The sequence below is a fragment of the Lissotriton vulgaris genome, chromosome 8 (genome assembly GCF_964263255.1).
Source record: "Lissotriton vulgaris chromosome 8, aLisVul1.2, whole genome shotgun sequence".
Classification (NCBI taxonomy): domain Eukaryota; kingdom Metazoa; phylum Chordata; class Amphibia; order Caudata; family Salamandridae; genus Lissotriton; species Lissotriton vulgaris.
Genome location: NC_141696.1, coordinates 1236731652 through 1236758710, shown reverse-complemented (window position 1 = coordinate 1236758710; position 27059 = coordinate 1236731652). Strand labels below are relative to the sequence as shown.

Sequence of the window (27059 nt, the reverse complement as noted above, 5' to 3'; positions counted from 1 at the left end):
TAGAAGTTGGACATTCAGGAAGCTGAGCTTGGCATACCGAGTGAAACACAGCTCCTGTGACGAATTAGGGCATACCCTTTCATCATTCAAGCATTGTCATTTTGAAAACACTGTACAGTCGGGTGTTACACCAGAGCCATAATGTCTTTTGTTAAGCCCTGATCAGAAAAGCCAGTGAACAAGATCGCTATTCCAGATGCTCTCTGAATTATTTGTGTATCCATAGCCATACAAGGTAGGGAAAGTTAGGGGATAATTCCAGGTTTGTCACCTCACTGGCCACTAATTTTAACCCTGGAAATTTCCAATAACGCTCTCTGGTTTGCAACGCCTCCTTTTTCGAGGTTTGCATCCCAGAATAAGGGATAGCATGCGGAGCTGCTTACGTCGCAAGGGTAGAACCTCTGGGTTTCCTTCATTTCGATTGGAATTGAAACAAACCTGTATGTTGCATTTATACCAGTATATTGAGGGATAACCTATAGGTAGGCTGACCAGGTGTCTTAGATTTGCCAGGGCATTCCGTTTTTTTCACCAGCTGTCCCAGCAGATTTTGGCTGATGAACAAGTTACTTACCTTCGGTAACGATATATCTGTAAAAAACAGTAGTTAGTATTAGATTCCTTACCTTAGAATATGCCCAGGCGTCAGAATGGATCCGGAAATTTTTGCGCAGCAGTACCCTTGCACGTCGGTAGGCGTCGTCTGCGGCTCCGCGTCCGTCGTCGGAGTACTTAGACGCCGCCTCCGCATGCTGACGTCAGTTCTTAGACACAGCTTTTCCGCGCCAGAAGCACAGAGCCATGTTAAAAACCAACACTGGTGCCATTCAAACTAGGGCCCTGAAAGGGGAAGCCCTTAACCCTAGATACCGGTTCGCAGAACGGGGAGGATGGGTGGGGCGGTAAGGAATCTAATACTAACTACTGTTTCTTACAGATATATCGTTACCGAAGGTAAGTACCTTGTTCATCTGAAAGAAACAGGTTAGTATTAGATTCCTTACCTTAGAATAGATACCCCAGCAATACCAACCCCGGTGATGGGTCTGCGAACCAATAATCACACCAGAAAGTCCTGGAGGACGGAACGGCCAAAGAAGCCATCCCTCCATACTTGGCTGTCCAGGCAATAGTGTCTTGCGAACGTGTGCAGCGAGGCCCAAGTAGCTGCCTGACAAATGTCCTGCAAGGGGACTCCCCGGCCCTGGGCAGTAGTAGCCGCCGTGGCCCGAGTGGAATGGGCCCTCAGCCCAACAGGAGGCTCCTTCTTTGCCAAGGAGTAACACGCCTTGATACACAAGATGACCCACCGAGTAATGGTCCTCTTGTGCACCGCCCGACCTTTCTTAGAGCCCACGTAACCAACAAAGTGTTGGTCATCCACCCGGAACTGGCGTGTGCGACCCAAATAGAATGAAATCGCATGTTTTGGGTCTAGACGGTGGAGCCGCTCTTCCTCTTTAGAGGGATGCGGTGGCGGAAAGAAGGTGGGCAAGGTGATGGACTGCCCGATGTGGAATGACGTGACAACCTTGGGCAGGAAAGAGGGTCTAGTCCGCAACACAACTTTGTCCGGATGGACAGAAAGGAAAGGAGGTTTAGGGGAAAGAGCCTGGAGCTCACTCACTCTCCTGGCAGAGGTGATGGCAACCAGGAAAGCAGTCTTTAGAGTAAGAAGGCGGAGAGGACAGTTATGAAGTGGCTCAAAGGGAGCGCACATCAGGTAAGTAAGAACAAGGTTCAAGTCCCACTGAGGTATCACAAATGAAACAGGGGAGAACATGTGTGTGATGCCCCTTAGAAAACGAGTTACAATAGGGGACTTGAACAAAGATGGTTGATCAGGCAGCCTTAGTAAGGCCGAAAGGGCAGAAAGGTAGCCCTTGATAGTGCCCAGAGCAGAGCCTTGCTGGGCAAGAGAAAGAAGGAAGAGGAGAACCTCAGAAAGAGGGGGAGAGAGAGGATCCACAGCCTTTGCTATGCACCATGCCACAAATCTGTTCCACCTGCAGGCGTATCCCAACTTCGTGGAGGGACGCCTGGCTGCCAGAATGACATTACAGACTTCAGGAGGCAAGTCAAATGGCCTCAACTCCAAGCATGGAGGTGGAGACTGGACAGGTTCGGGTGGAGGACCGTCCCCTGCTACTGCGACAGAAGGTCCTCCTGAAGAGGCAGACGAACCGGGGGATCGACTGACATACTGAGTAGCTCGGGATACTAGTACCTTCGTGCCCAGTCCGGAGCCACAAGGATGACTTGGGCCCGGTCGCGTTTGATCTTCTTCAGCACTCTGGGCAGAAGTGGTATAGGCAGAAAGGCGTACAACAGACCGCAACTCCACTCGCGACAAAAAGCGTCTCTGAGCGAGTGCCGCCTTGGAAATTCCAACGCGCAGAACTGATGACATTGCGCGTTCTTTTCTGTGGCGAATAGATCTAACCAAGGCTCTCCCCACTGCTGAAAAAGGCCTTGCACCACATCCGAGTTCAGACGCCATTCGTGATCCATCATGCACCTTCGACTGAGCTCGTCCGCCCTGGCGTTCAGAGAACCAGCCAGGTGTTAAACCATCAGGGTCACGCCCTGATGTCTCAGCCACTGCCAAAGGCGCAGTGCCTCTTGGCAGAGGGTCCACGACCTCACCCCGCCCTGTTTGTTGCAGTACCACATGGTGGTGTTGTTGTCCGTAAACACCTGCACTACACTCCCCGGAACAGAGGGGAGGAATGCCTTCAGTGCTAGACGAATCGCCCGCAGCTCCAAAAGGTTGATATGGAGCCGGGACTCCGCCAGAGACCAGAGGCCTCTGATCTCCGCCTCTCCCATGTGGCCTCCCCAGCCCTGGAGGGACGCGTCCGTCACAACTACGTGCTCTGGTGGGGGAAGGGAGAGGTATCTGCCGCTGACCCAATCGCGGTCCGTGAGCCACCACTGCAGCTGTCTCGCAGTGCCCTCCGAGATCAGGACGTGGTCGGACAGGTTGCCCTGATGCTGGGCCCACTAAAACTGCAGGTCCCACTGCAGAGCCCGCATCCGCCACCTGGAGTGATGCACCAGAAGAATGCAGGAGGCCATCAGCCCCAGAAGCCGCAGCGTCAACCTGACCGAGATCCGGGATAAAGGCTGAAAGAGTGGAATCAGAGCCTGAATATCTTGAACCCGCTGTTCGGGAGGGTAAACCGGAAACTGCGCCGAGTCGAGAACCGCTCTGTTGAAGAGGAGCTTATGAGAGGGGTGCAGGTGTGACTTCGGCAAATTGATGGAAAACCCCAGCAGGTGCAGGAGGTCTGCCGTCGTCTGGAGGTGGCTGACGACTGTCTGGGGAGAGCCCGCCTTTAACAATCAGTCGTCGAGATAGGTGAAGACTGAAACCCCTAACCTGCGCAGATGAGCTGCGACCACCACCTCACTTTCATGAACACCCGTGGGGCGCTGGTAAGGCCGAAGGGGAGCACGGTAAACTGAAAGTGCTCGTGGCCTACCGTGAACTGCAGGTAGCGCCGGTGGGCCGGCAGGACGAGGATGTGGAAATAAGCATCCTGCAAGTCCAATGCTACCATCCAGTCTCCTGGGTCCAGGGCAGCTAGGACCTGAGCCAGTGTCAGCATTTTGAACTTCTCCTTCTGCAGAAAGCCGTTGACGTTCCGTAGATCCAAGATAGGGCGTAGGCCCCCTTTGCCCTTCTTGGGTACCAGAAAGTAGTGGAAGTAGCAACCACACCCTACTTCTGGCCCAGGAACGCGCTCAACAGCCCCCTTGGCCAAGGGGGCCGTAACTTCCTCCTGCAGAAGTCGCAAATGATCCTCTGATACGCGGTGGTATTGCGGTGTCAAGGCTGAAGGGGTCGCCTCGAAGGGGAGGGAGTAGCCCCTTCGGACGATTTGCAGCACCCACCTGTCCGATGTGACAGTGCGCCAGTGGTGGAGGTGATGGTGAACCCTGCCCCCCACTGGCGTCACATGGGCATGAAAGCACGGACTAGGAGGGTTTTGAGGCGGATGCTACGGGGGAAGGTGTGGACTGGCCTTGCAGTTGTCCCCGACCGCCGCCACGGCGGTTTCCACGGCCGCCACCGCGTTGGATGTTAGTCTGCGGTGCGTGGCTGGTAGCATGTGTGGGGGTGCCCCTTAATTGGCCACGAAAGGAGCGAAAGGCACCTGTTTGCTGGCGTGGGGCCGAGAGGCCCAAGGACCTGGCGTCCTTAAAGAGCTCAAGCGCATGGTCTGCCTTGTCGCCAAAAAGGCGACGGCCATCAAACGGCATGTCCATGAGTGTATTCTGGACATCGGCCGAAAAGTTGGCGGACATCAACCAGGCGTGGCGACGAATCGCCACCGTTGTTGACATCGCTCTGCTCAGTGAGTCGGTGGTATCCAGCCCACACCGGATAGAATACCGTGCTGCATCCCGGCCTTTCACAAGGGCCTGGCCGAGTTTGGCCCGTACCTCCAACTGGCACTCTGGCAGCACTTCCACGACCGTGTTCCACAGAGAGTGGGTGTAGTGGCCCAAGGGGCATGCTGTGTTGGAAGACCGCAGTCCCAGACTCAGGGAGGAGAATACCTTCTTGCCATACTGCTCATACCTCTTGGATTCCCTGTCCTGCGGAGCCGACAGAATGCGGTCTGGGAATTGGAGGCCTGGATGACCAGGCTCTCGGTGGTGGGGTGGGTGGACAGGAAACATGATTCGTCCGGTGCCGGGCGGTGGCGTCTGGCCACGTTCCTATCTACAGACGAACCTGCAGCGGGCCTGGGCCAAGTGCCCAAAAGAACGTCAGTCAAAGCCTCATTAAACGGCAGCAGAGCTCAGCCGAGCTTGACTGCGGTTTAAGGACCTCAGTGAGGAGGTTAGTCCTCACAGCCGCGATGGGGAGCTCAAGGCCCAAGGCCTTGGCCGCCCACGTCAACACCACACTGTAGGTTGCCCCCTCCTCCGTAGCCACGGTAGGAGGCGAGACAAAACCAGTGTCTGGCGAGGTGTCCAGACCACTGGCATCCCCAAGTCCACCTGTCCAGTCCTCCTGGGACTGACAATAATGTGTCAGAGGGTCTTCAGACCCCTCCCAATACTCCTCCTCACCCATCCCCTGATAATCAGGGTTGTCAAACGATGGGGCCGGTTCATTGAAGTAAAACTCCCCAAGCGGCATCGAAAGCGGCGCTTAGCGGCCCCATTCGGACGCCGGAACCAGATTAAGGGAGGTATCGGGGACGGCGCCGCCCGAGGACGGCGCCGCAGGTGAGAGCTCAGGGACTGGCGCCGGTGAGGTCGTCAGGTCAACCGGGGATGACCCGGATCCGGAAGCGGATCCAATGGGGCCCTGCGGCGCCGGGGATCGAAGGCACGGCGGCGTCGGGACCGAAGCACCTGACGGTGTCGGGCCGAAGCGCCCGACCCGCTAGGGCCCCCAGACGGGTCCGCTGGGCCCGAAGGCGCCGCGGAGTCCGCCGGAGGAGTGAGGGACCTCATGACCATGAGAAAGTGCTCGATCTCCTCCGGCGTCGCGTGCTGCCCAGGGACCGGAGGGTATGGGGCAGGCCGCGACACCCGCGACTCCGACGGAGCCGCGTGGGCGGTGTCACCCGAACCCCCGGCCGTGTCGGGCGAGCGTCGGGGGGAGTCTGCAGAGCGATGACGTCTCTTTGTCTTCTTGTGCTTACCTGACGACCTCGAACCTGAGGAGTGATGTCGACTCCCGGAGCTCTGGTGCCGGAGTTCGAGCCGCTTGCGGGACCGCTCCCGCCTAGCTTTCGAAGTCAGGGCCTGGCAGTCGGAGCAGGCCTTGTCGTCGTGGTCGACGCCGAAACAGTGGAGACATCGACGGTGAGGGTCTGTGTCTGACATCAGTCGGTCGCAGTCCTCACAGGGTTTAAAACCTGGCATCCCTTACGGCACCGTTCGGAGTCAAAGACTCGAGAAAAATGATCAAAAGGGATCGTAAAAAGTTTAGTCAAAAAATGACTGAGGTACCACTTTTTCCGGATCTGCGCTGCTGGTGCGGAAAAAAGAAGAACTGACGTCAGCACGCGGTGGTGGCTTTTAAGTACTCCGATGACGTCATCAGGGCGCCCACGACGACGGACACGGAGCCGCAGACGACGCCTACCGACGCGCAAGGTTACTGCTACGCAAAAATTTCCGGATCCAGTCTGACGTCTGGGGATATTCTAAGGTAAGGTATCTAATACTAACCTGTTTCTTTCAGATGTCCTGGTTTTTAGAGGGCACTGTTTGGGTGTTCTAAAGCAGTGCTATTCAGCAGCTATCGGAAATAAGCAATTTAATTAACAGGTAGGATACAGGTTTTAGAAATTACATTTTATTTATTTTCTTAGTGCCTATTCTGTGTTTCAATTTGGATAACAGCTGTCATTCTGTCCCGCTCCGTTGAGGTAAAATTGTAGTCCTTCTATGTTTGCAGAATGTCCTGGTTTTTGGTTCTCACAATCTGGTCACCCTACCTAGAGCGAGAGTCAGTGAGAATGCTGCACACTTCCTCACATTTCGAATTTTGCACAAAACCTTTTTTGCTTACACACCGGAATTCACGCAGCAGTCACGTGGGCCTGAGAAATATTTCATCTCAGTTTTACTAAGGACTTTCTGCATTAGTCATTCATGCAATCGCTGCTATCAGGACACATTATAATACGAATGACAACAAGCATTGACAGGGCCATTCTGTTTTTTGTAATTAAGTGTTTTACCAGGCTTTACTGACATTCAACACCGGGACAGCTGAAACCCAAACTTTCTTTCAGGTACGGGACAGATGGCAGCTGTGAAAATGGATGTCTAACACGAACAAGCACATATACTCTCTCTCTCTGACTTTGACACAGGCAGCTCCCTTTCTTTAGACACACACAACCACCAGAAAAACAGCATATGCTGAAATAGTGCCACTGCAAGCTCATCTCATATAGGCAGGAATAGTGCACTCTTCTCCACACATGCAAAACAGGTACAGGGTGTACAGCAGCAGTACAATCCAGCGGTGCTTGCATAATACAGTAACAGCACAGGAAGCAGCAATACAGATGTGAGAGAGACAGAGAGTCCGTGCTCAGACGTAATGGAGTGTGTTTAATTATTGGTGACTTTATTGTTGCTGATTATTTAGGTTAACTTAGTAAGTAATGTACGAAATCCATCGCAGATGCCATGATCTTTCAAATATATTGTCCTCTTAAAACGTACATTGTCGAAGGGATGCAGCCCTTCGGGAATCTGGGTGAAATGTGCAAAAAGGTCAACAAATGGTTTCCCATCGCTCCAGATAGGCAGGATGCGTTTTTTTCTGATCCCTGTTTTTGTACGAGTTATGTTAAATGGCGCAGGTTGCCAGGGGCCCTAATGCAAGAATGGAAAGCGAGGCCCTCTTTACAGCGCAAGTTACTTAGGAAATGGATTTAAAAAAGCGAGACATTTTCCAGGTAGGTCTGAAAACATGTTTTTATCATAATCTGTTGGATCGTGGTCTGCACAGTGAGCTTGCTTTCCCTCCTCCCAGAGAACCTTTCTTTAAAAGTGGAATCAAGCTCTGCTTTCTACAGCATATGCTACCCCCCCACTAGGCATGAAGTGTTCATTTGTGGAGGCAGCTCCGATTACCTGAGAACTCAGTGTCCCGTGTACGAGGCGCCTTTCTTCATATTCAACTTTTATTTCCAACTATTTTGCCAATTGCCATCTCGTTCCTTTGAGTTGAAATACTTGAAAACCAATAATCGGGAGACTTCTGCCAGAGATTTGTGTAACAATTAACAAGAATTTCACCAGCACATAGTAAGCGCACAATACAGGTCTTACATTTCCTGACCCCATAAAACTAAATTCAGGGAAAGAGAGACAGGCCAAAAATCCTCAGGGGCATTCAGGCGCCGTGCGTCCATTAGGGCCCTTGGGCGTTGCTTCACTAATTAATTTGAGGCACGAGTCGAGTTTCAAGCGTGCGTGCCGTTGTGCCCTCACTCTCTCAGTCTCACTCACTCACCGGAGGCAGTCGGCTCAGAAGGGGGTGGGGCAGCCGCAGCAGGACAGAGTTCAGTGCAAGCAAGTGCATCGACAAATGTATCAGGTGGCCAGCGGAGCGCATAGCAATAGTGTGCATGTTCTGTTTAGGGCTTAAAGATTTTTGCGATCAGCCCCAACAGGCACACTTGGCTGCTCATTAGAAGAGCGAGGGTTATTCCATGCTGCTCTTCTAATGAGCAGCCTAGTGCGCATGTTTGAGCTGGTTGCAAACATCTTTAAGCCCTAAACAGAACATGCGCACTACGGCACAAGCCAGCCAGCCAGAAGCAAGCGTCACGTGCTATCCGAGAGACGTCACGTTAGACCATACAGCAGATGGCTGGATGTTTGAGGACACGCAGCGGTAATGTACGGGTCCGGATTCCAGGCTAAGATGGGTGGCTTATAATGTTGGTTTTGGATGGGGGAAACCGGACAACAAGGTGTGAGGTTACCGCACGCATGTGAGCCGCCGCAAGCACACAACTTTTGTGTGTGCGTGTCTCGAAGTAAAAAGCGTGGCGGGGCTCCCATATGAAGAAGGTACTTAGTGTACAGCGCACGAACAGTGCGTCTCTACTTCTTTATTGGCAGCCTGGCTGCAACGTGAATGATGGATGAATGTCCGACCTGCCTACTTAGTAAATCTAGCCTGAAATAATCTCTCCGATCGCGGCTGAGAGAAGAGTCGGACGTCACGCATACAGGATTAATTTCGGAGACTGACTCCGTGAGTACAGTACACCACACCGTGACTCTGATTGAAAATGGTGGTGACTGTGTTGCTGCTTGTGTTCGACTTGGCCTTCTAGTTCTAAGCTGCCTAGTTGTATTGTGCATCGTCATCATCACAGTCGCATGATACAACAACTAGGCAAGCAGATCGTGTGTGTCAGCAGCCAGCCCCAGCCCACCGTGTCTTCCCTCCCCAGACCCCAAGTAATTTCGGAGTCAAACTGACGACATCAATGTCTGTGAGTGTGTGACTCACTGTAAAATTTACTCAATGAAATCAACTCGAGGGACAGTCACTCATGGTTCATGATTTTCACTATATTTCAGAATCATGAATCGTGAGTGACCGTCCCGGTAGGGAGAGGATGCAGCATGCCATTACTCACTGCCGTATGGCCAGAGCAACGGTAACAACTTTGGAGGGGGTGTTGAGCCTCAGCCGACGACGCAGAGACTCGAACTTGGTTCACTTGAGGAGAACCAGGTTCGAGTATCGGCGTCTTCGCCTCAACGCCCTGTGATTCTGGGTTAATCATTTAATCTCCCTATGCCTACCAAACAAGCATGTTTGTGTCTGGCGCGCTCATGTAAAGCCGGCACCATGCTCCAATACTTTCGGGTGAGTTACGTTTCCGCTAATAAAATACTAGTTTGAGACAGTGCAGCAGTGCAGAGTAGACAGCAATGTTTCTGAAGCGTTTTGCCCTGCAATCACGTCACCGGCACTGAACCTTCAAAAATCATAAGAGGTGCGTGCCAGCAGGGCCTTATGTTTCCAAAGCTAGGACCTGCTGTCCTGGCACGCACCTCCGGGAAGCATACAGGATGTGATTTCTGAAACACCACGTTGCCTGATGAACCTAATAATTGCTACATATTTTAAGCCCTGAAGAAGTCTCCTAAAGAGACGAAACGCGTTGGCTATGATGAACCCAACTGTCAAGATGTTTCTGTGTTATGAATAAATAAAGAGAAAATTGGAAGAAGAAACACATCTATTGATTCTGGGGGACTCTTTTCTTATGTGCAATTGTTCTATCAAGAAAAACTCAAGTTTTAACAATATATATTTTACCCATAAATTGAAATTCAGCAAGGGCCATTTATCCGGATTAGAATTCCTTAGATTGATTACCAACGATGTAGAAGCGTTCCTAGTTATCCTTATACCCAGATCTGTAATGTGTTCACATTAGTTCTAAGTCGGTTGCAGAGTTTCATATTGGAGCCTGGAGGCTTGCTATGCTTAATTAAATTTAATTTGTGGGTTTGTAATGCGCTAGAATCGACTCCCGAAGGAGTATCTCTGTGCAGTAGACCGCTGGGGAACCCGTCCTGGCTTTCCCTGTGAGATGGTCCCTACTGGGTATCTCCAAGGTGAAACCAAACATCCCCGGCATATGTGGGGGGCCGTTGTGGAGATGAGGCAAGATAATGCCCAGATATGCAGAGTGTGATCCCTGGTTAGAGTAGGCACCGAGATGAGAATTATCGAGTCCGCTGACCCTGGTCCACGACCCTGCCGCGTCGGGAATTGAACCCTGGTCCTGGGCCGTCCTCTGCTCTCGGGTCTGCCGCCTCTAACCAGTGAGCCACACTATGCCACCACTACAATACTATTTGTTTTAAAGAATTCCAACACCCACCACAGAGAGGCATCAGAGTTAGAGTGTAGAGCAAGCATTTTTCTCAAGAGAGCCTTGCATTTAGTGCTATGGTGGGAAATGTCAATATGTCAACAACAGTTTCAATAGTAAGTGTTGCTTCAAGAGGTGTATGTGCTCAATCAAAAAGGATTAAGAGGATAATGCAGCCAAGCCATGTGCTTCTTTCCAGAAGAAATATGCTGTACACTATACCATTAGTAAAACATGCCAACGTGTGCATTTTAATACAAACTGACATAATCTTTATGAAAAGAATGGACGAAAACCAAACTTCATCAGTTTTTTTAAAGCCAGTTTACAAGGTAGAATAACACTTTTTGCCAGTCCAGGCCACTTGTTTTCATGGGACCATCACAAATTATGTTTAGATCTATGAGATTATACATGATTTTATAAGAAAACATACTTTCAAGTAGTGAATCAATTTGGGCACGTGTTCTCTATTCAGTTTCATAAATGTGTGCTAAAATATTAAAATCTGTTTTGATAAGGAACATGAGACTGTAATATTACGTCATCAGTGTCCTTATTAAGCATACAAGTTGGTGTGTTCCAAGTTGAGTCCATAGAATGTGTTTTAGACAAATGTGATATGCATTGGGTACATTTATAGGTATTTACTGTCAAACTTCTTTCCAGGATGAAATTATCTGTAAGCCAAAGGTCTCACAGATCATCGTCACAGATGCTGATATCAAGGAAGAGATCAGGATGAATAAATACTCACAAGGCTTGGGCAAAAGGTAAAGCTAAACAAAAGCAGGTAGTAATATAACATTTGATATGATAGGTTTTTACCCTTACGGAAAATGTATACCCTTTTATTGTGCCTGCAAAGTGTTATGCACATACCTTCGGAAACATACCGTATTTTAGATAATGGTACAGAAACTAGGCTACTTTGTGTACTTATCTATTGATCGGAAGGCTTTCATGATATTCACTGGTGTCTTTGAGGTTGCAAAGGGGGGGGGGGGGGATAAAAAGGATAGCATGATTTATGCATGCAGTAGCTCACAAAATTCTTGATTATGCAGTACATTGCAAGCTTGAAAATACAGGTAGGAGTACAGGTACCTGTCTGTCAATGCCATAAATAGGACATCATAGACATATTTTAACATGTTGCTTGGGGTGCTTAATCTATTAAGGGGCAAAGAGGGTCATGATCAGCTTATGTTTGGAGGGCCTGCCTTCAAGTGAGAAGTCATTACATCAGGTCTAGCATTGAATTTCAAAGCTATTGCAGCAGGTTAAAAAAACATCGGTAAAACCAATATGTTTGACCGTGGCAAGCTGGTGTAGTTGGCATGTTTATTTAAGAATATACCACCATTTCAAAATGAAGACAAAAGGAAAACATGCTGCCTCATGTTCCCATGAGGCACAGGGTCAAAGCTGATTTGAATATGGCCATGTCTCAACTGGGGTGGTGTGGAGTGCAAAAAAACGATGGATTTAGGCCCAGATCTCTGTACTGGGGTGAATGTATGACATTATTCTGCATTCTGTCCATCAACTGTTGTTTTTGCATTTGTCAACCCGAGTGGGACGGGTATGCTCAGACGTGAGTCCTGTGCTCTCCACACCACTGGCGTCAAGCTATCCTGTCTGATGACGGCTGATAGCCAGAAACCGGTCCTAGGATGCTTGATTCCGGTCCAGGGAAGACATGGCTTGGCAGTTTGGTCTGGACTGTTCCCATGAGGCACAGGGTCAAGGCTGATTTGCATATGGCCACGTCTGAACTGGGGTGGCGTGGAGTGCAAAAAAACGATGGATTTAGGCCCAGATCTCTGTACTGAGGTGAATGTATGACATTATTCTGCATTCTGTCCATCAACTGTTGTTTTTGCATTTGTCACACTGAGTGGGACGGGTATGCTCAGACGTGAGTCCTGTGCTCTCCACACCACTGGAGTCAAGCTATCCTGGCTGATGACGGCTGATAGCCAGAAACCGGTCCTAGGATGCTTGATTCCGGTCCAGGGAAGACATGGCTTGGCAGTTCGGTCTGGACTGCTCCCATGAGGCACCGGGTCAAGGCTGATTTGCATATGGCCACGTCTGAACTGGGGTGGTGTGGAGTGCAACAAAAACGATGGATGAATGTATGACATTATTCTGCATTCTGTCCATCAACTGTTGTTTTTGCATTTGTCACCCCGAGTGGGACGGGTATGCTCAGACGTGAGTCCCCTGCTCTCCACACCACTGGAGTCAAGCTATCCTGGCTGATGACGGCTGATATCCAGAAACCAGTGCTAGGATGCTTGATTCCGGACCAGGGAAGACTTGGCTTGGCAGTTCGGTCTGGACTGTTCCCATGAGGCACAGGGTCAAGGCTGATTTGCATATGGCCATGTCTGAACTGGGGTGGTGTGGAGTGCAAAAAAAAAAATGGATTTAGGCCCAGATCTCTATACTGGGGTGAATGTATGAAATTATTATGCATTCTGTCCATCAACTATTGTTTTTGCCTAAATATGGTTAGCAAAAAAAAATCAACTGTCATGTATAATTTTGATAGAGCAGCAGAGATGCTTCTTAACAAGCCAGTGTACTTGAACAAGTACAGAAACTATTCTGTTTCAATTCATATTACAGAAGTTACTGTAAGTAATTTATTTATGTTCGATTACTTAAAATCATTACATATGTATATCTTAAAAGCATACAGGCACTTGCATCAATATTGCATTTTGCGATTCCTTAATTGCGAAAAATAAGGAATCGCAATTAAGGAATTGCAAACTGCAATGCATCAAGAAATCGCTATAAAAATAGCGATTTCTTAAAATTCCTTAATTGCGATTCTCTAATTGAGAATCGCAATTAAGGAATACTTCCCCATCCATTCCTATGGGCCTAGAGGCCCATAGGAATGAATGGAAAGACATTCTTAATTTGCAATTCAGCATTAGAAATTCGCAAATTAAGAATGCAATTTCAAGGGTGCAGGGGTGTCCAAAGGACACCCTGTTGCACCCCTGAAATCTGCTTAGAAGTACATTTTGCACACTCACATGCCCCACAGGCATGTGTGTGTGTAAAATGGAACTTTGAAAAATGCACTTTAGTGCATTTTTCAAAGTTTTCGCAAATTACCATGAAGGTCATCTTCATGGTAAGTTGCTCCTCCTATTTGCGAATTCGCAAATTTTCAGAGTTTGATGCATTGCATTTAAGGAATCTCAAATTGAGATTCCTTAAATGCAATCACAATTTAAGAAATCGCAATTTTGCAATTTCTTAAATTGCGAAAATTACAAAATGGTAATGCATCTCAAAAATGGAAATTGCATTCGCAAACGGCCGAATTCTGCGATTCGCACCGTTTGCGAATGCAATTTCCTTTGATGCATGTGGCTGATAGTCAAGTAAATAGTACAAAAATATGATTTGGAAATGTATACAATTTTACGTTAAAATATTTTTTTCCTTTACAAAGATCTATGATTTAGGGCTTGTGTTCTCTGGGTCGGGTGTCTCGCTGGTCTTGGTCGAGTTTCATCCGGTGGGCTGTCAGTAGACAGTGCTGCTCAGATAGCATCAATGAATTTCCCCAACCGTGCAAGAGACTGTGGGGTGTTATTGGAAAAACATGTATCCGATGCCTCCCTGCAAAGTCTGAGGTCATTGGCTCGGTAAAGATGGATTAGGAGGCGACGTTGGTCATTGGCAATGTGGGGGCAGCAGCACAGCAGGTGAAGCCAGGGCTCGAGATGGTAGTTACAAACCCTATAGGAAGATTGCCTGTCCCTAAGGGCCCACATGTGTATTAAAGTCAACAATAGACAGTGCTAGTAGCCTCATCTGGGTGATTTTCTTTCAAACCTGAACAGACAGTGAATGCTTGAAGTATGGCTGAGCTTTCCCCTGGATGTAGGAGGTGTGCAGAGCTATAGAGGATGGCTTGTGCTGATCCTTTCAATGTACTGTTCGAATGAGTCTTGTATGGTCTGTGAATTCACTGCTTTTTTGCATGTTGACAGAGAGATATTCGTGTTGGTCAAGTTTGTAGTCTCGATCCTCAGTACACTGGTAGCTAATAGTAGTTGTGCGTGCCATGGGGAGTCTTCTTCTTCAAACATTGTTTTAAGTTGGGCTGTAAGAGACAGACTTGGAGCATGCAGAGTCCTTTTATTGTATTTTGTTAGTTCGCCTAGGCGGATAAGGTCCGGGTTGCCAGTCCAAGCTCCAGCCTCATCCTTGCCCTCCTTGCATGCTGAGGATAAGGTGAAGATTTTTGTAGGCCGTTGTTTGGAAGTACGTAAGGCACGAGGCAAGCTTTCCGGGGAAGGCTAAGTGGCCAGAGTGGGTACTAGCTTAGCTCGCAGGATGTTTGATATTGCGTCAGCTGTTGGGCTTTCTAGCTGGTGGTTTAAACATTTCAAGCTGCCGATAAGCTCCTTGGTTCTGAGATGGTTAAGATGGACCTCTGGTTTGGCCCCTTCGTTGAACCAGACGCCAAGGCAATTGTTATGTTATGTTATGTTATATTTGTTTTTGTATAGCGCACGGCTACTCAAAAAGAGTGTCCCGGCGCTTTAAATAAGGAGACCTACAGCAAAATAACACAACACAGTAATAAAAAACGAGGTGAAAAACAGAAAGAGAACAGAGAGAACAGCAGAACAGCCTAGAGGGTAAACAGCCAGGTTTTGAGGCCTTTCCTAAATGCAAGTAGGCTGGTGGCTCCCCGGAGTGTTAGCGGCAAGGTGTTCCACAACTGTGGCGCCAGCAGTCCGAAGGAGCGGCCTCCAATGCGGGCTCTCTTCACTCGCGGCACAGCCGCCAGGAACAGAGATTCTGACCTAAGAGAGCGAGCTGGATGGTAAAAGGCAAGTCTCCTTTGGAGGTACTTCGCTCCCACCGCATGAAGAGCTTTATAGGCCAAAGTTAATGCCTTGAAGACAATCCGTTTACGGATAGGCAGCCAATGTAAAGTCTGCAACAAGCCAGCAGCACTGGCTCGCCTGTTAAGGCCAAAAATGGCCCTCGCGGCCGCGTTCTGCACAACTTGGAGCCGCTGCAGCAGGTACTCTGGCAGGCCCAGGTATAGAACGTTGGAATAATCCAACCTAGAGCTGATCAGAGCCTGCACAGTCAGCTTCCTATGTTCCTCAGACAGAAGAGGTAGAAACCTCCGCAGCATCTTAAGGAGGCCGAAGCATGTGCCCGTCACACCCAGGATCTGGGATCTTAACGTCAGACCCTTGTCCATCTTGACCCCCAAGTTCTTAGCAATTTGGAATGAGCAAGACGGAGGGAACATGTTAATGGGCCACCAAGCTTGCCAGTCTGGCTCCGTAGCACACCCGAAGAAGCATTCTTACTGGTGCAAAGAAAATGTACAATTGACTTTGGTTTACTATAACGTAAAAACCTAGTTTAAACTTAAAATTCTGATTTTCTTTTTTTTTTTAAACATAAATAATGGGAAGAATAATCATTGCAAAGTAAAGTATTGGCCGACTAGCCCTAGCACTGAAGTGCACTTGTTTTTAGGTAGATGTGCACATGAGATCAGACAAAATGCCCCACTCACAATGCAGGAAAGTCAATGACTATAGAGGATTGACTCATTGGACCATGCTGCATTATTTGGTTGGCAAACGGCAGCAGGCTCACTCACCGGACAGCACCCCAGCACGCAGCTCCTGCCCCTGGGTTGGGAACGCTGTAGGTCTCGCCGCCATCATCCATCCAGGAGCGGCTGGAGACTACAGCTCCCAGCGGGCTTTGCGTGTACTTCCTGTGTCCCGCTGTCTTCGCGCCCGGAGGCGCTACAAAGCCCAGCCTATCCCTCGGTAGAGCAGGGGTCAAACGGCAGCAGGCTCACTCACCGGACAGCACGCCAGCACGCAGCTCCTGCCCCTGGGTTGGGAACGCTGTAGGTCTCGCCGCCATCATCCATCCAGGAGCGGCTGGAGACTACAGCTCCCAGCGGGCTTTGCGTGTACTTCCTGTGTCCCGCTGTCTTCGCGCCCGGAGGCGCTACAAAGCCCAGCCTATCCCTCCGCGTCGCGGGACGTGCGCGGGCGACGCCGGGCGGAGCCCGGGCAGAGGGCGGGCCGTCTAAGGCCGTCCAAGGACGACCAGGGACGGGACGGGCCACGTCCCTTTCATCATGGGTAAGCGCAAACTGGCTACATCGGCGGCAGGCGAAGCGAAAGCGAAGGTGCCAAAGTACACAACCAGCATTATCAAGTACTTAACAACAAAGGTGGGGGAGCTATCAACGCAGATCGCTGAGTCAGAGCATGAGCTGGGTCTTGCTTCTAGCCCTGGGGCTGTTAACACATCCAATGCCTCTGTTATAAACTGTATCCCGTTGGAGCCTCGGGTCATTATTGAGTCATGTAGACTCATTCTGCCACAATCCGCCACAGTTCTTCCGTTCCCGGCTTTGTCCGAAACTGTGATACCATCATTCCCTATGACCCCGGGGGTTGCAGAAAGGACTGCATTAAGCCAGGCTGGTCCTCTACAGCCAATTTATGTAACTGAGGAGGGTATTTCGGCCCTACTGGAAAAACTGTTTACAGAAAGACTGGAAACCGCATTGATCCAGATTGCCTCTGACATCACTGAGACTCTGAAGGATTGTGTCAAGAACCTTATGGCAAAATGTGACCGCATCAATGATGCCCTTAATACTCGGGCCCCCTCCTCCTCTATGCCTACGGCACCATGTCAACAGTTGCGCAGGTTTCTGCTCCCAAGGGCGGGGGTCCATCCACAATTAGGTCGGCTGTCACCCCTATAGTGACCATTGATAACCCTGTTCCAAAAAAAGGGAAAGTGGATAATGGGATATATATCCCCACAACGGAGGCTGCTCCCAGTGTAATTACCTCTGTAAAGCCTAGAGGCCAGCAGGGGGTTGTGGTAAGAAGGGTACCCCCAATAAATCTACCTCCGGATGCAACACCCTTTGTTGCAATCTTAGTTAACGTGCCTAAACTTGAAGATGGGGAGGTGGAACATCATGACACTCTTCTCAGGCATGTTAAAAAATGGTGTAATGCTAACTGCACGGGAGAAAGTAATATCGCAGACAATATTGTAACAAGCAGAAGGGTCAATTGGGTGGGCACAAGCAAGAAAGAGGTAGCTGGAGATTGTGTCATTGTTAATTTTAAATCTAGAAATGTCGCCAGCCGACTCTTTTGGGACAACTCCCCTTTGGACCCTGTAAGTAAAGGTGTCCGGGCGATGCCCCTTGGCTTTTTCTACCCCCGAGTCCATAGACCGGTTGCTGTGGAGAATAACAAGTCACATTTTACTGAAAACGCTTGGGCGGAGGACAAACTTATTTCACCTATGGTTACTAATGATTGGGTGACTAAGCCAACCAAGGGCAATGGCTTACTTAATGCTGTAAGGAACATTCCTTCAAATGATTTATTGTTGTCAAATAGGTTCGTGGCCCTAGCCGATAGAATAGATATTGAATGAGTAGAGCCCGAACACGAAAACCTGACTGTCCCATGCCTAGGCAATGCAGAGGCTACTACACCTGAGGCCATGGTTAAAACTGTTATAAATGACCCATTACAATCGGGCAAAGGGCATATCAGGTTATTATCATGGAATATTGCGGGCCTACGGGCAAAACAGGATGACCCGATTTGGCTACAACAACTGAAGGAACACGATATAGTTGCCTTACAAGAAACTTGGTCAAAAGATAAGGGTTTCTGGGTAGATGGTTACATTTCATTTTTTGTTGATGCCCAGAGCTCCACGGCGGGAAGGGATAGAGGGGGTTTGCTATTTCTTGTTTCAGTCAAAATAGCAGGGAATGTTAGAGAAATCCCCAGTTCCTCTCACTTTTTTCAGCTGGTGGAAATTCGTTTGGCAGACAAGAACAAGATTGTGTTTATAAATTGTTATAATTCCATGCAAGGGGGGCCCCCTAATTCTGTTTAAGAAGGTTTATCGGCCTTTTTAACCAATTACATGTCAAATCAAACCACCTTTGTTCAGTTAATAATGATGGGTGATTTTAATGTTCATTTGTGTGAGTCTCACTGCCAGATTGTAGATGATACCGGTCCAGATCACACATCGTTGCCTCATTTTGAACATAGCCCTAAGGGCGTGGCAATGGAAAACCTGTTATCATCTAGTGATTTATATGAGCCAGGGTTCGCAGACCCAACAAACTGTGTGGTCACGTACAACGCGAGGGGCAGCAAATCGATTATTGATTACTTTTTTATGTCCCCGGGGCTCCTACGTTATGTATTGTTTTATAATGCAATTGTAAGTGGGTTCAGTGACCACAACCCGGTGCTGTTGGTTCTGGACACTCTCTCTGGTTTGTGCAAAGGGGAACAAAGGGCTACCTCCACAAGGGATGTAAGGAGCAGAGACCAGGGAAGGCGCCTTAAATGGTGTAAAGTTTGCCCAGAGGACTTTCATGGTCTAATTGAGCAACATATGGCAGTTGAAATTGAGAAATGTAGGGATGGAGAGAGGAGGGGGGGGGAGGTTGTTAGTGCCTTTGAAGCTATTTGTGCCAGAATAGAAAAAGAGCTCACAGCAAAACCGAGGAGGGGTCCTGCCCCAGTGTTTAGGTGGTTTGACCGCACTTGCTCGAAGGCACACTCGGCTTTGTTAAAAGCCCTTAAACAATCCCCTAGAGATAGGTCTTTGGTGGCACAGTTGAGAAGAGAATATGCAATGGCGGTTAAATTACAAAAAAAAGCCATCAAAGATGAAGCATGGGATTCTTTAATGGATTCCACAACCCTTAAACAAAGCTCCAAATTTTGGGCCATAATTAATAATCCTTTATTTGCTAATACTAATAACGTGGATCTTGAAATAAATATCCCTGAAGCAGACTGGATTAATCATTTTTCCAATATATATGGCTCAAATGAAACAGTTGAGGCGTTTGCAATACCCTACTCCCTATCCTCTCCTACTAAGTTAATTTTCATGAAATCAGAAGTAGAGCTGGCAATTTTAGGCTCTGCTGCCAACAAAGCTCCGGGCCCAGATGGGGTACCTCTGGACCTCTACAAACTTAACCCTGAGTTGTGGCCTGAGATCTTAGCCAATGTTTTTAATTGTGTGCATGAGGGGGGTTTGCCAAAAACCTGGGCATGTTCAATTATAGTACCCATTTTTAAAAAGGGCCAAAGAAGTGACCCCAAGTGTTTTCGACCAATTTCTTTATTGGATTCTTCTATGAAGATTTTGGGCAAGGTTCTGTTAGCTAGAATTAATACTTGGTCCCTAGAAAAAGACATTCTAGCAGATGCCCAGTACGGGTTTCATGCAGGCAGAGGGACAGAGGACCAATGCTTAAATTTTCATTTGATAATTTCGAAATACACTACTGCTAAAAAGGGGTCAATTTTTGTTGCTTTTATGGACCTGTCCACGGCCTTTGATTTAGTTAATAGAGCCCGGCTGTGGACCATGTTGTTAAAATTGGGACTTGATCCACCCCTTGTATATTTCCTGGCAGAACTACACAAGGATTTAAAAGCTTCCATTAGAATGGACCAAGAAGGTAATCGTACAGCTTGGTTCAAATCGAGTAGGGGCGTGCGGCAGGGTTGCATTCTTGCTCCCATGCTGTTCACTCTTTATATAAATTCACTCGAGAAGACTCTTTTAACTGCTACCTTGGACATTCCGCGTGCAGGGGATACCCGTATTCCTGTTCTCCTGTACGCGGATGACGCAGCTTTGATAGCTCGGACCCCCATAGGTTTGCAAAGACTTTTAAATGCTTTTAATGACTTTATGTCTTCACTGGACTTACTGATAAATAACTCCAAATCTCACGTCATGGCTTTTGGGGCTGTTAAAAACAATTCTAAACAGTTCTACTGCAATGGCGACGTGATCACTAACGTCAACATTTTTACCTATTTGGGTGTAATTTTTGACACCAAGGGGAGCTGGGCTCCCCAAATTACAGCTAAAACTAAAGCAGTTAGGAGCTCGGCTAATGCTATTTTAAGTTTCTCCAGGAGACTGGGTGGGAAGCCAACTGGTGCTTTACTAAACTTGTATAGGGCGAAATCTGTGGCAATAGCCAGGTATGGCTCAGGTCTGTGGGGTTATGTGAATGGCGAATCGGTCCAAAGGGAAGAAAACAAGTTCCTTCGATCCATATTAGGGCTTCCCCAATCTACAGCCACATTCTCAGTTCACCAGGAACTTGGTCTAGGGTACATTTCTGACACCCTTCTAATGGCTCCCATTTTGCTATGGATAAGGACCTGGACCAATAACAATCTAGGTCTAAATCATAAAATACTGGTGGACTGTCTAAAACTGGACAATTTCAAAAATATTGCTTGGCTATCATACATTCAAAAGTGTTCTTCGGACCTTGGACGTCCCGATATTTTTTCGGTCCCTCAAGGTCTAAAGAAATCTGATTTAGATTGGGTTAAGCTCAACTTCATTAAATTGAAAAATGTGGAGAGGGAGGAACGCCAACTGACTAAAACCACGGTCAGAGCCCATTACCTGACCATTACCCGCCTTACTATACAACCATACCTTACCATTGTCAACATCCCCTTTCACAGGTGGCTTCTGGTTAAACTTCGGTTTAATCAGATTTATACGGTTCTTTGTGATAGTCAAGGCTGGTATAAGGAGGAGGACGCCCCTGTCTGCAATTGCGACAACTTTTCAACACAAGATAATATGCACTTTATGTTGTTCTGTCATTTTTTTACTGTGCCCAGACAGAAATACCTGGTTCCATTACTGAAGGATAAAGCCTTCCATCAGGCAAAACCTGCCCTCCTGTATCTCCAATTATTGGATTCTGCTTTGGCTATGTTTAGGGTGGCCAATTATCTTGTTGCTGTGGTTAGGATCAGGAGAAGAAGACTTAAAATGTAACATAAGGGTTTTGCACTGAAGGATGAAATGGATAATGTTTTGTGTATTTGTAAATTTTTAGCGAAATATTTACTCCTTTTTTTAGCTGTATTTTTAAATTGTGAATATATTAATTATTATTGATGTATTTTAATTACTTTTAATATTGTGAATATGTAAATACTATTGATCTATTGACTTTGTAATTTCTCATGAATTTGTATTGCCCCTTTTTGTGATTGTAGAATGCTTTTCTGATTTTTAACTAAATCGAATAAAGTGGTTTTTGACTTGACTTTGACTTGACTATTTGGTTGGCAGAAGCAAAATGTGAATGTTAGTTGAATGGGCCAGTAATGAAGAGAACTGACTATGGTGGCTGAGTGGAGGTGGGGCACACTAATGGCACGGTCAATTAAATGGTCCCTCGGATGATACCAATGCCCCCCAACCTTCCTTCCATCAGCCAACAAACACCAGAATCCACCATACTACAATCTGGACTAAGCCTAAAATGTCAATAAACAGTCCTTGTTTGTGTTTACTTTGTGTAGGTTACGGCATGAACATTACAAGAGCTCAAACAAACCACTAAACCATGGAGGGCCAAATGAATTTCACAAGCTGCAATATTTTGATATTGAAAATTCTCCGTTCATCTGTGAGAAGCCGGATTTGTCTGCTGCCGGCACGGATTTCTTCAAAGCCATCTTACATGAAGAATAGCATGCATTAGGAATTTCTGAAGATAACTGTGAAAAATTGATCAAGATAATGCCTAGCTCTTCTGTGATGTGCAACAATTGTGTCCGTCTGGAAAAAGCAGTGTTCTTGTCAGCGGCTTAGGAGGTCATGTATGTCATTTGTTCACTGTTCCTGTAACTTGTGAAATTGGTCAAGAATCTTTCTAAGGCCTGGTAGGCAATTGACCCAATTCACCTGATATGTGGGACATCTACATCTGCAGATTTCTGGACACTTATGGGTGCAGATTTCAAAATTTCTAGATACCCTAGATTGCGAAACTTTTCCAGTTAATGTCTGAAATATGCAACAGCAATCCTGGATAATATTTTTAGATTACAGCTCCGCATATATTTTCACTAAAATCCCCATCAAATGTGCAAATACCCTTGCTACCTTTTGATACGCCCATTGGGAAATACTTTTCCCCATGTACTTAATCCTTTCTCCACACTTCCACCAACTTAACAGGTGTTCCATTCCCCTTCCCACATGCAAAAGGATTTGCTCTTTCCATTAGCTACACTAAATCTTCAACCTCTGTAAGGGTAGAATGTGGCTGGAGAGGAGCTTGTGACTACCCCCAAATGCAATCATATGTTGGAATTCACAAATTCACAGGGCATTTCATACCTGTAATAACCATGCCCTATCTCTGCTGAATGATTTACTCACAGTAAACCTATTTAAAAAGTGCTAAACCAAGGGGTATATGTACAAGGAAATGTCACAGCGTGGATCTGCACCAAATTTTACAGTGACACGCTCCGTCATTTCCAAAATACATGGACGTGCCATATGTACACCAATACGGCACTCTCCTGTGTTTCCCCTAGCGCTGGTACTAGAATTAGCTGCGTAGCGCCAACACAGGCACCCTTGCACTAGAGTGCAAGGGTGCTTGCATTGCAGGGAAAGGTTGTTTATTTGAAGGAAGGTGTCCCTTCTTTCGCATAAACATTCGATAATGGTGTTTTGTTCTTTCTTTGTTTGCTGCAGTGTGCAGCACACTAGAAAAAGCAAAAACGAGGAGAAATACAAGTATTTCTCCTCGTTTTGCCATTCTAACAAATGCTCTTGCATGATAACTTACAATCTTTGCCCAAACCCACATATGGTGATGCAGCAAATATAGAAGTAGCAAATTGTCATTATTTCTTGATTGTTATTGTGCAGGAAGGTTTCCTTTCCAGCACATAAATCAACAATAATGGCGTTTTACTCTTGCTATGTGTGTTGCAGCGTCAAAAAGCAATGGGTCTTGCAGTGGCAAGCCCACAGCAACACCCATTGCACGCCCCTTTCACTCTAAGACGCTTATTTACAAGCTCCTTGCGCCACCGGCATGTCACTTTTTCCCATGTTCAAAGTGACACACTGGCGGTGCAAGGGGCTTGTAAATAAGCTCCTAAGTGTTGCATGTAAAGAACTGGTCATGTTTACAAGGCAGCATTAAGCAAAAAAAGTGGCTTAACGCTGCTTTGTAGTTATGGAGACGGGCATAGCGGCACCAGAACGTCGCTGAAAGTGACGATCCAGTCGAGACATCCCTATTGTAAATATACCCCAAATTCTCTGATTTAGGAAAGTAGTGTTGCACTCATAAATCAGGCTATTTGTGTTTTTAAGTCTCACTGAAATGAGGAAATACCTCGGAGATTCGAACCCAATGTTCTCATTTTATAAGCCCTCCCTTTGGCGCTAGTTAGGTCTCGTTGACCTACAACATAAAACCTAACGTAAAACCTAATCCGATTTTCAGAATGTCCAACAAATATACCAATAATCTTCACTGAATTTATTTATGTGTAAAATCTGGAAAATGTAATTTTTTGTTACCTTGAACAGCAGGCTGGACTTATTACTCAGTTGGTTGTCACACACAGCCATTAATCTATAAGCAGAGGACCATTATATTGCATGTTCCACTGCATTAGTGAATTTAAAAAAAAACTCAGAGGTCTTCATGGATTCAAAGGTCCACTGGGCATATTATCAAGAAAAGGCGTTACATTATCGCCGCTTTTATCGGCAGGAACCTGCCGATAAAGCGCCGATAATGGGCTTGATAATATGCTCTGTCGAATTCCAATCGAAGCACATGTTACATGTCTTCACATCTAACATGGGCTTCGATTGGAATTCATAGAGCATATTATCAAACCCATTATCGCAGCTTTATCGGCAGTTTCCTGCCGATAAAAGCGGTGATAATGTAACGCCCTTTCTTGATAATATGCCTCCACTGTCTTCTACCTCGCTTTACGACAAAATGAGCAGGCGGCTTAAAAAGCTCTTGAAAGGCCGACAGCAATAATAAACTAACATGCCTAGCACTGCTGCTGCCTTCTTCTTGAAACATTTTTAACCTCTATTGAATTAAAAGTGCGAAATAACAACAACGTATTACATTGTGCTCCTGAATAACATTTAGGTAGTACAAATATATGATGACAGGTGCTTACAATGTCTGTGGTGCACTTTTAATTTATTTTACCTTCTTTTGATTGAAATTACTTTCTTTGTTATCAATAAAGTATTTTTGCACACAATGCTTGAGTAAATGTATGTTTTGTTAAAAGAAAGAAGAAACGTCATACATTAAGGGGATGCTTTCTTCCACTTCAGGTTATTCTGCCATACCATGCAAGAAAGTAAGTAAAATCTGCGTGATTACTTAAAACAATTGCAACAATAATACATGCTTCTCCATATTATAAAACCATGATTTGAATTTAGATAAAACCATTGCATAAATAAAACATTAGAAGACAGATTGTCCGAATTGAAACTCTTAGTTGTGTACCAGCGTTAGCAGGTCATTTTTGGCTAGGGCGACGGTCTGACATTGTTAAAGGGATTTGTTAAATCTAAGGGGTCTAAAACTGCCGTACTAGTACAAGGTAGGGTTGTTGGTTCCTCCTGTGTAGCGTGTTCTTGAGTGGGGCTCCCAAAAGCTTGGGCGGGCACAGTGCAATATCAACAGGAGATGAGGTGCATTTCTTGAGTGCTAGCACGGCGGTGGCTGATTCTTGGAAGCCTGGTGTAGTGCCCTATTGGTCAGCTTAACATTTTACCTACTGTACCCATAAATTGGATCAGACAGCAGGCTAGCTGGATATCCCCGCCTTCGAAGTATGCTTTCACAACCTGGCTGCATGTTCTTATCCCCTTTTTCTTCAAGTCAGGTTTTAATATGAGTCTATCGGCCACATGCATCAACCTATTTAGGAAGTGCAAACGGTGCGAATCGCAAAATTCGTCCGTTTGCGATTCCTAATTAGATTTTTGGGATGCATCAAGCATTTTTGGTAAAATCGCAATTTTTAGCGAATTCCAAAAATGCGATTGCTTTTAAGGAATCGCAAATTTGCGATTCCTTAAAAGCAATGCATGATTAATTTTAAAATTGCGAATTTGCAATTAGGGGGTGCAAATTACCACGAGGTTAAACCTCGTGGTAATTTGCGAAAATGTGTTAAAATACTCTAATTTGCATTTAAAAACACTGTCATGTTACAGACACACATGTCCTTAGGACATGTGTGTTTGAAACATGCACTTCAAAATACATTTCAGGGGTGCCGGGTGGGGTCCTTTGGACCCCCCCTGCACTCATGGAATGTATCAACATTTTGCAAATTCTAATTTGCGAATTCGCAATTCCCATTGATTCCTATGGGCCTTTTGGCCCATAGGAATCAATGGGAATTGCGAAATCGCAAATTGGAATACGCACAATATTTGCGATTCGGTAAAAATTGCGATTTTTACCGAATCGCAAATTTTATGCACTTTCAATCATGCATCCCGTTTTGCGATTCCTTATTTGCGATTCGGTAAAAATCGCAAATTAGGAATCGCAAAACCGGACTTTGATGCATGTGGCTGTTTGTTCCTTGTTTAGTCTCCCGCAAATGCACAGTAAGTGTAGCACATCGTCTTTTGATTCTCCGCATAATCGACAATGGGTTGTTGTCTGTGGCCATTTACATGGGGGCAAATGAAGCAATGATGGAAGGAAATGAAGGTATCTTTCCTTTATCATTCCCGTGAAGCCTGCACCTAAGTTGAGTTGGAGGGAACCTCTGGAGAAGCTCTGTAAGACAAACCCATTGTGTGCCCTTTTCTTTCATGCGGCTTTGCCCTCCACCAGGGACATAATTTTTACTGTTTTATTTACCAATTCTTTGAAGCTTTTGTGGAACCCAGCACTCTTCCAAAGATCTCGTAGGGCCTGATAATCTATTGAGTCTTGCAAGTAGGTCATCGCCGCATTGCCTTTTTTGACTTAAGCTCGTTCCAAAGGTGCACCTTGAGTGAACCAGAATCAGCTCCTTTTATTTTGTGCCAGCATTTGAAGAAGGCACCCTTACGTGCCATTTGTTGATTCCGTAAGACTAATTCTAGTCTTATTTGTGCAGGCGAGGTATATTTGGGGAGATTGAATATTATTGTCATTGCCCTAGCCACCGTGCTGTCCAAAGTGTCTGTGTCTCTTCCTCGCAGGCACTCGCTCCCGTAGATGATAGTGGGGAGGAGCTTTGCTTGGATTACCTGTAGCAAAGGAGTGAGACTTGGGCCAGTAATTTTAAGTTTTATGATTTTTAATGCAACCATTGCTGCACTCCCTCTTCTTACTATGGTTTCTTTTTGTTGCAAGAACGTACATTTACTGTCCAATATTATGCCCAGGTACTTTTACTATTCAACAATATCAAGTGGGAGTCCTCCCAGTTGCCTGCAGTGTATGTGTGCATTCTTTTTCTGGTTTAGCTCCATCACTTTTGATTCGTCTAGATTTATTTGTAATCCGTTCTTGGCAGAGAAGTTGATTGTGATGTCTATTAGCTGCTGAAAGCCAACCAGAGTGCGGCTGATTAGTACGAGGTCGTCGACGTAGAGTACGTTTGAAAGGCTGAGACCTCCCACATTTGGGGCGTGGGAATTACAGCACTCTAACTCGACTGAGAGGTCTGACATAAAAAGATTAAACAAAGTCGGGGCCAAAATTCAGCC

General features: G+C 46.7%; 1 protein-coding gene across 1 annotated transcript in view; it reads left to right on the top strand.

The window, feature by feature from the left end:
• The window catches only part of LOC147698535 (cilia- and flagella-associated protein 337-like), a 554785-nt gene extending 530200 nt beyond the window's left edge, over positions 1-24585 (top strand). The window contains exons 29-30 of the mRNA XM_086935138.1: positions 11067-11170; positions 21851-24585. Of these exons, the coding sequence (XP_086791264.1) occupies positions 11067-11170; positions 21851-22022 (276 nt within the window). The 3' untranslated portion in view covers positions 22023-24585. The remainder of the gene's footprint in view (positions 1-11066; positions 11171-21850) is intronic.
• The last annotated feature ends 2474 nt before the right edge of the window (positions 24586-27059 follow it).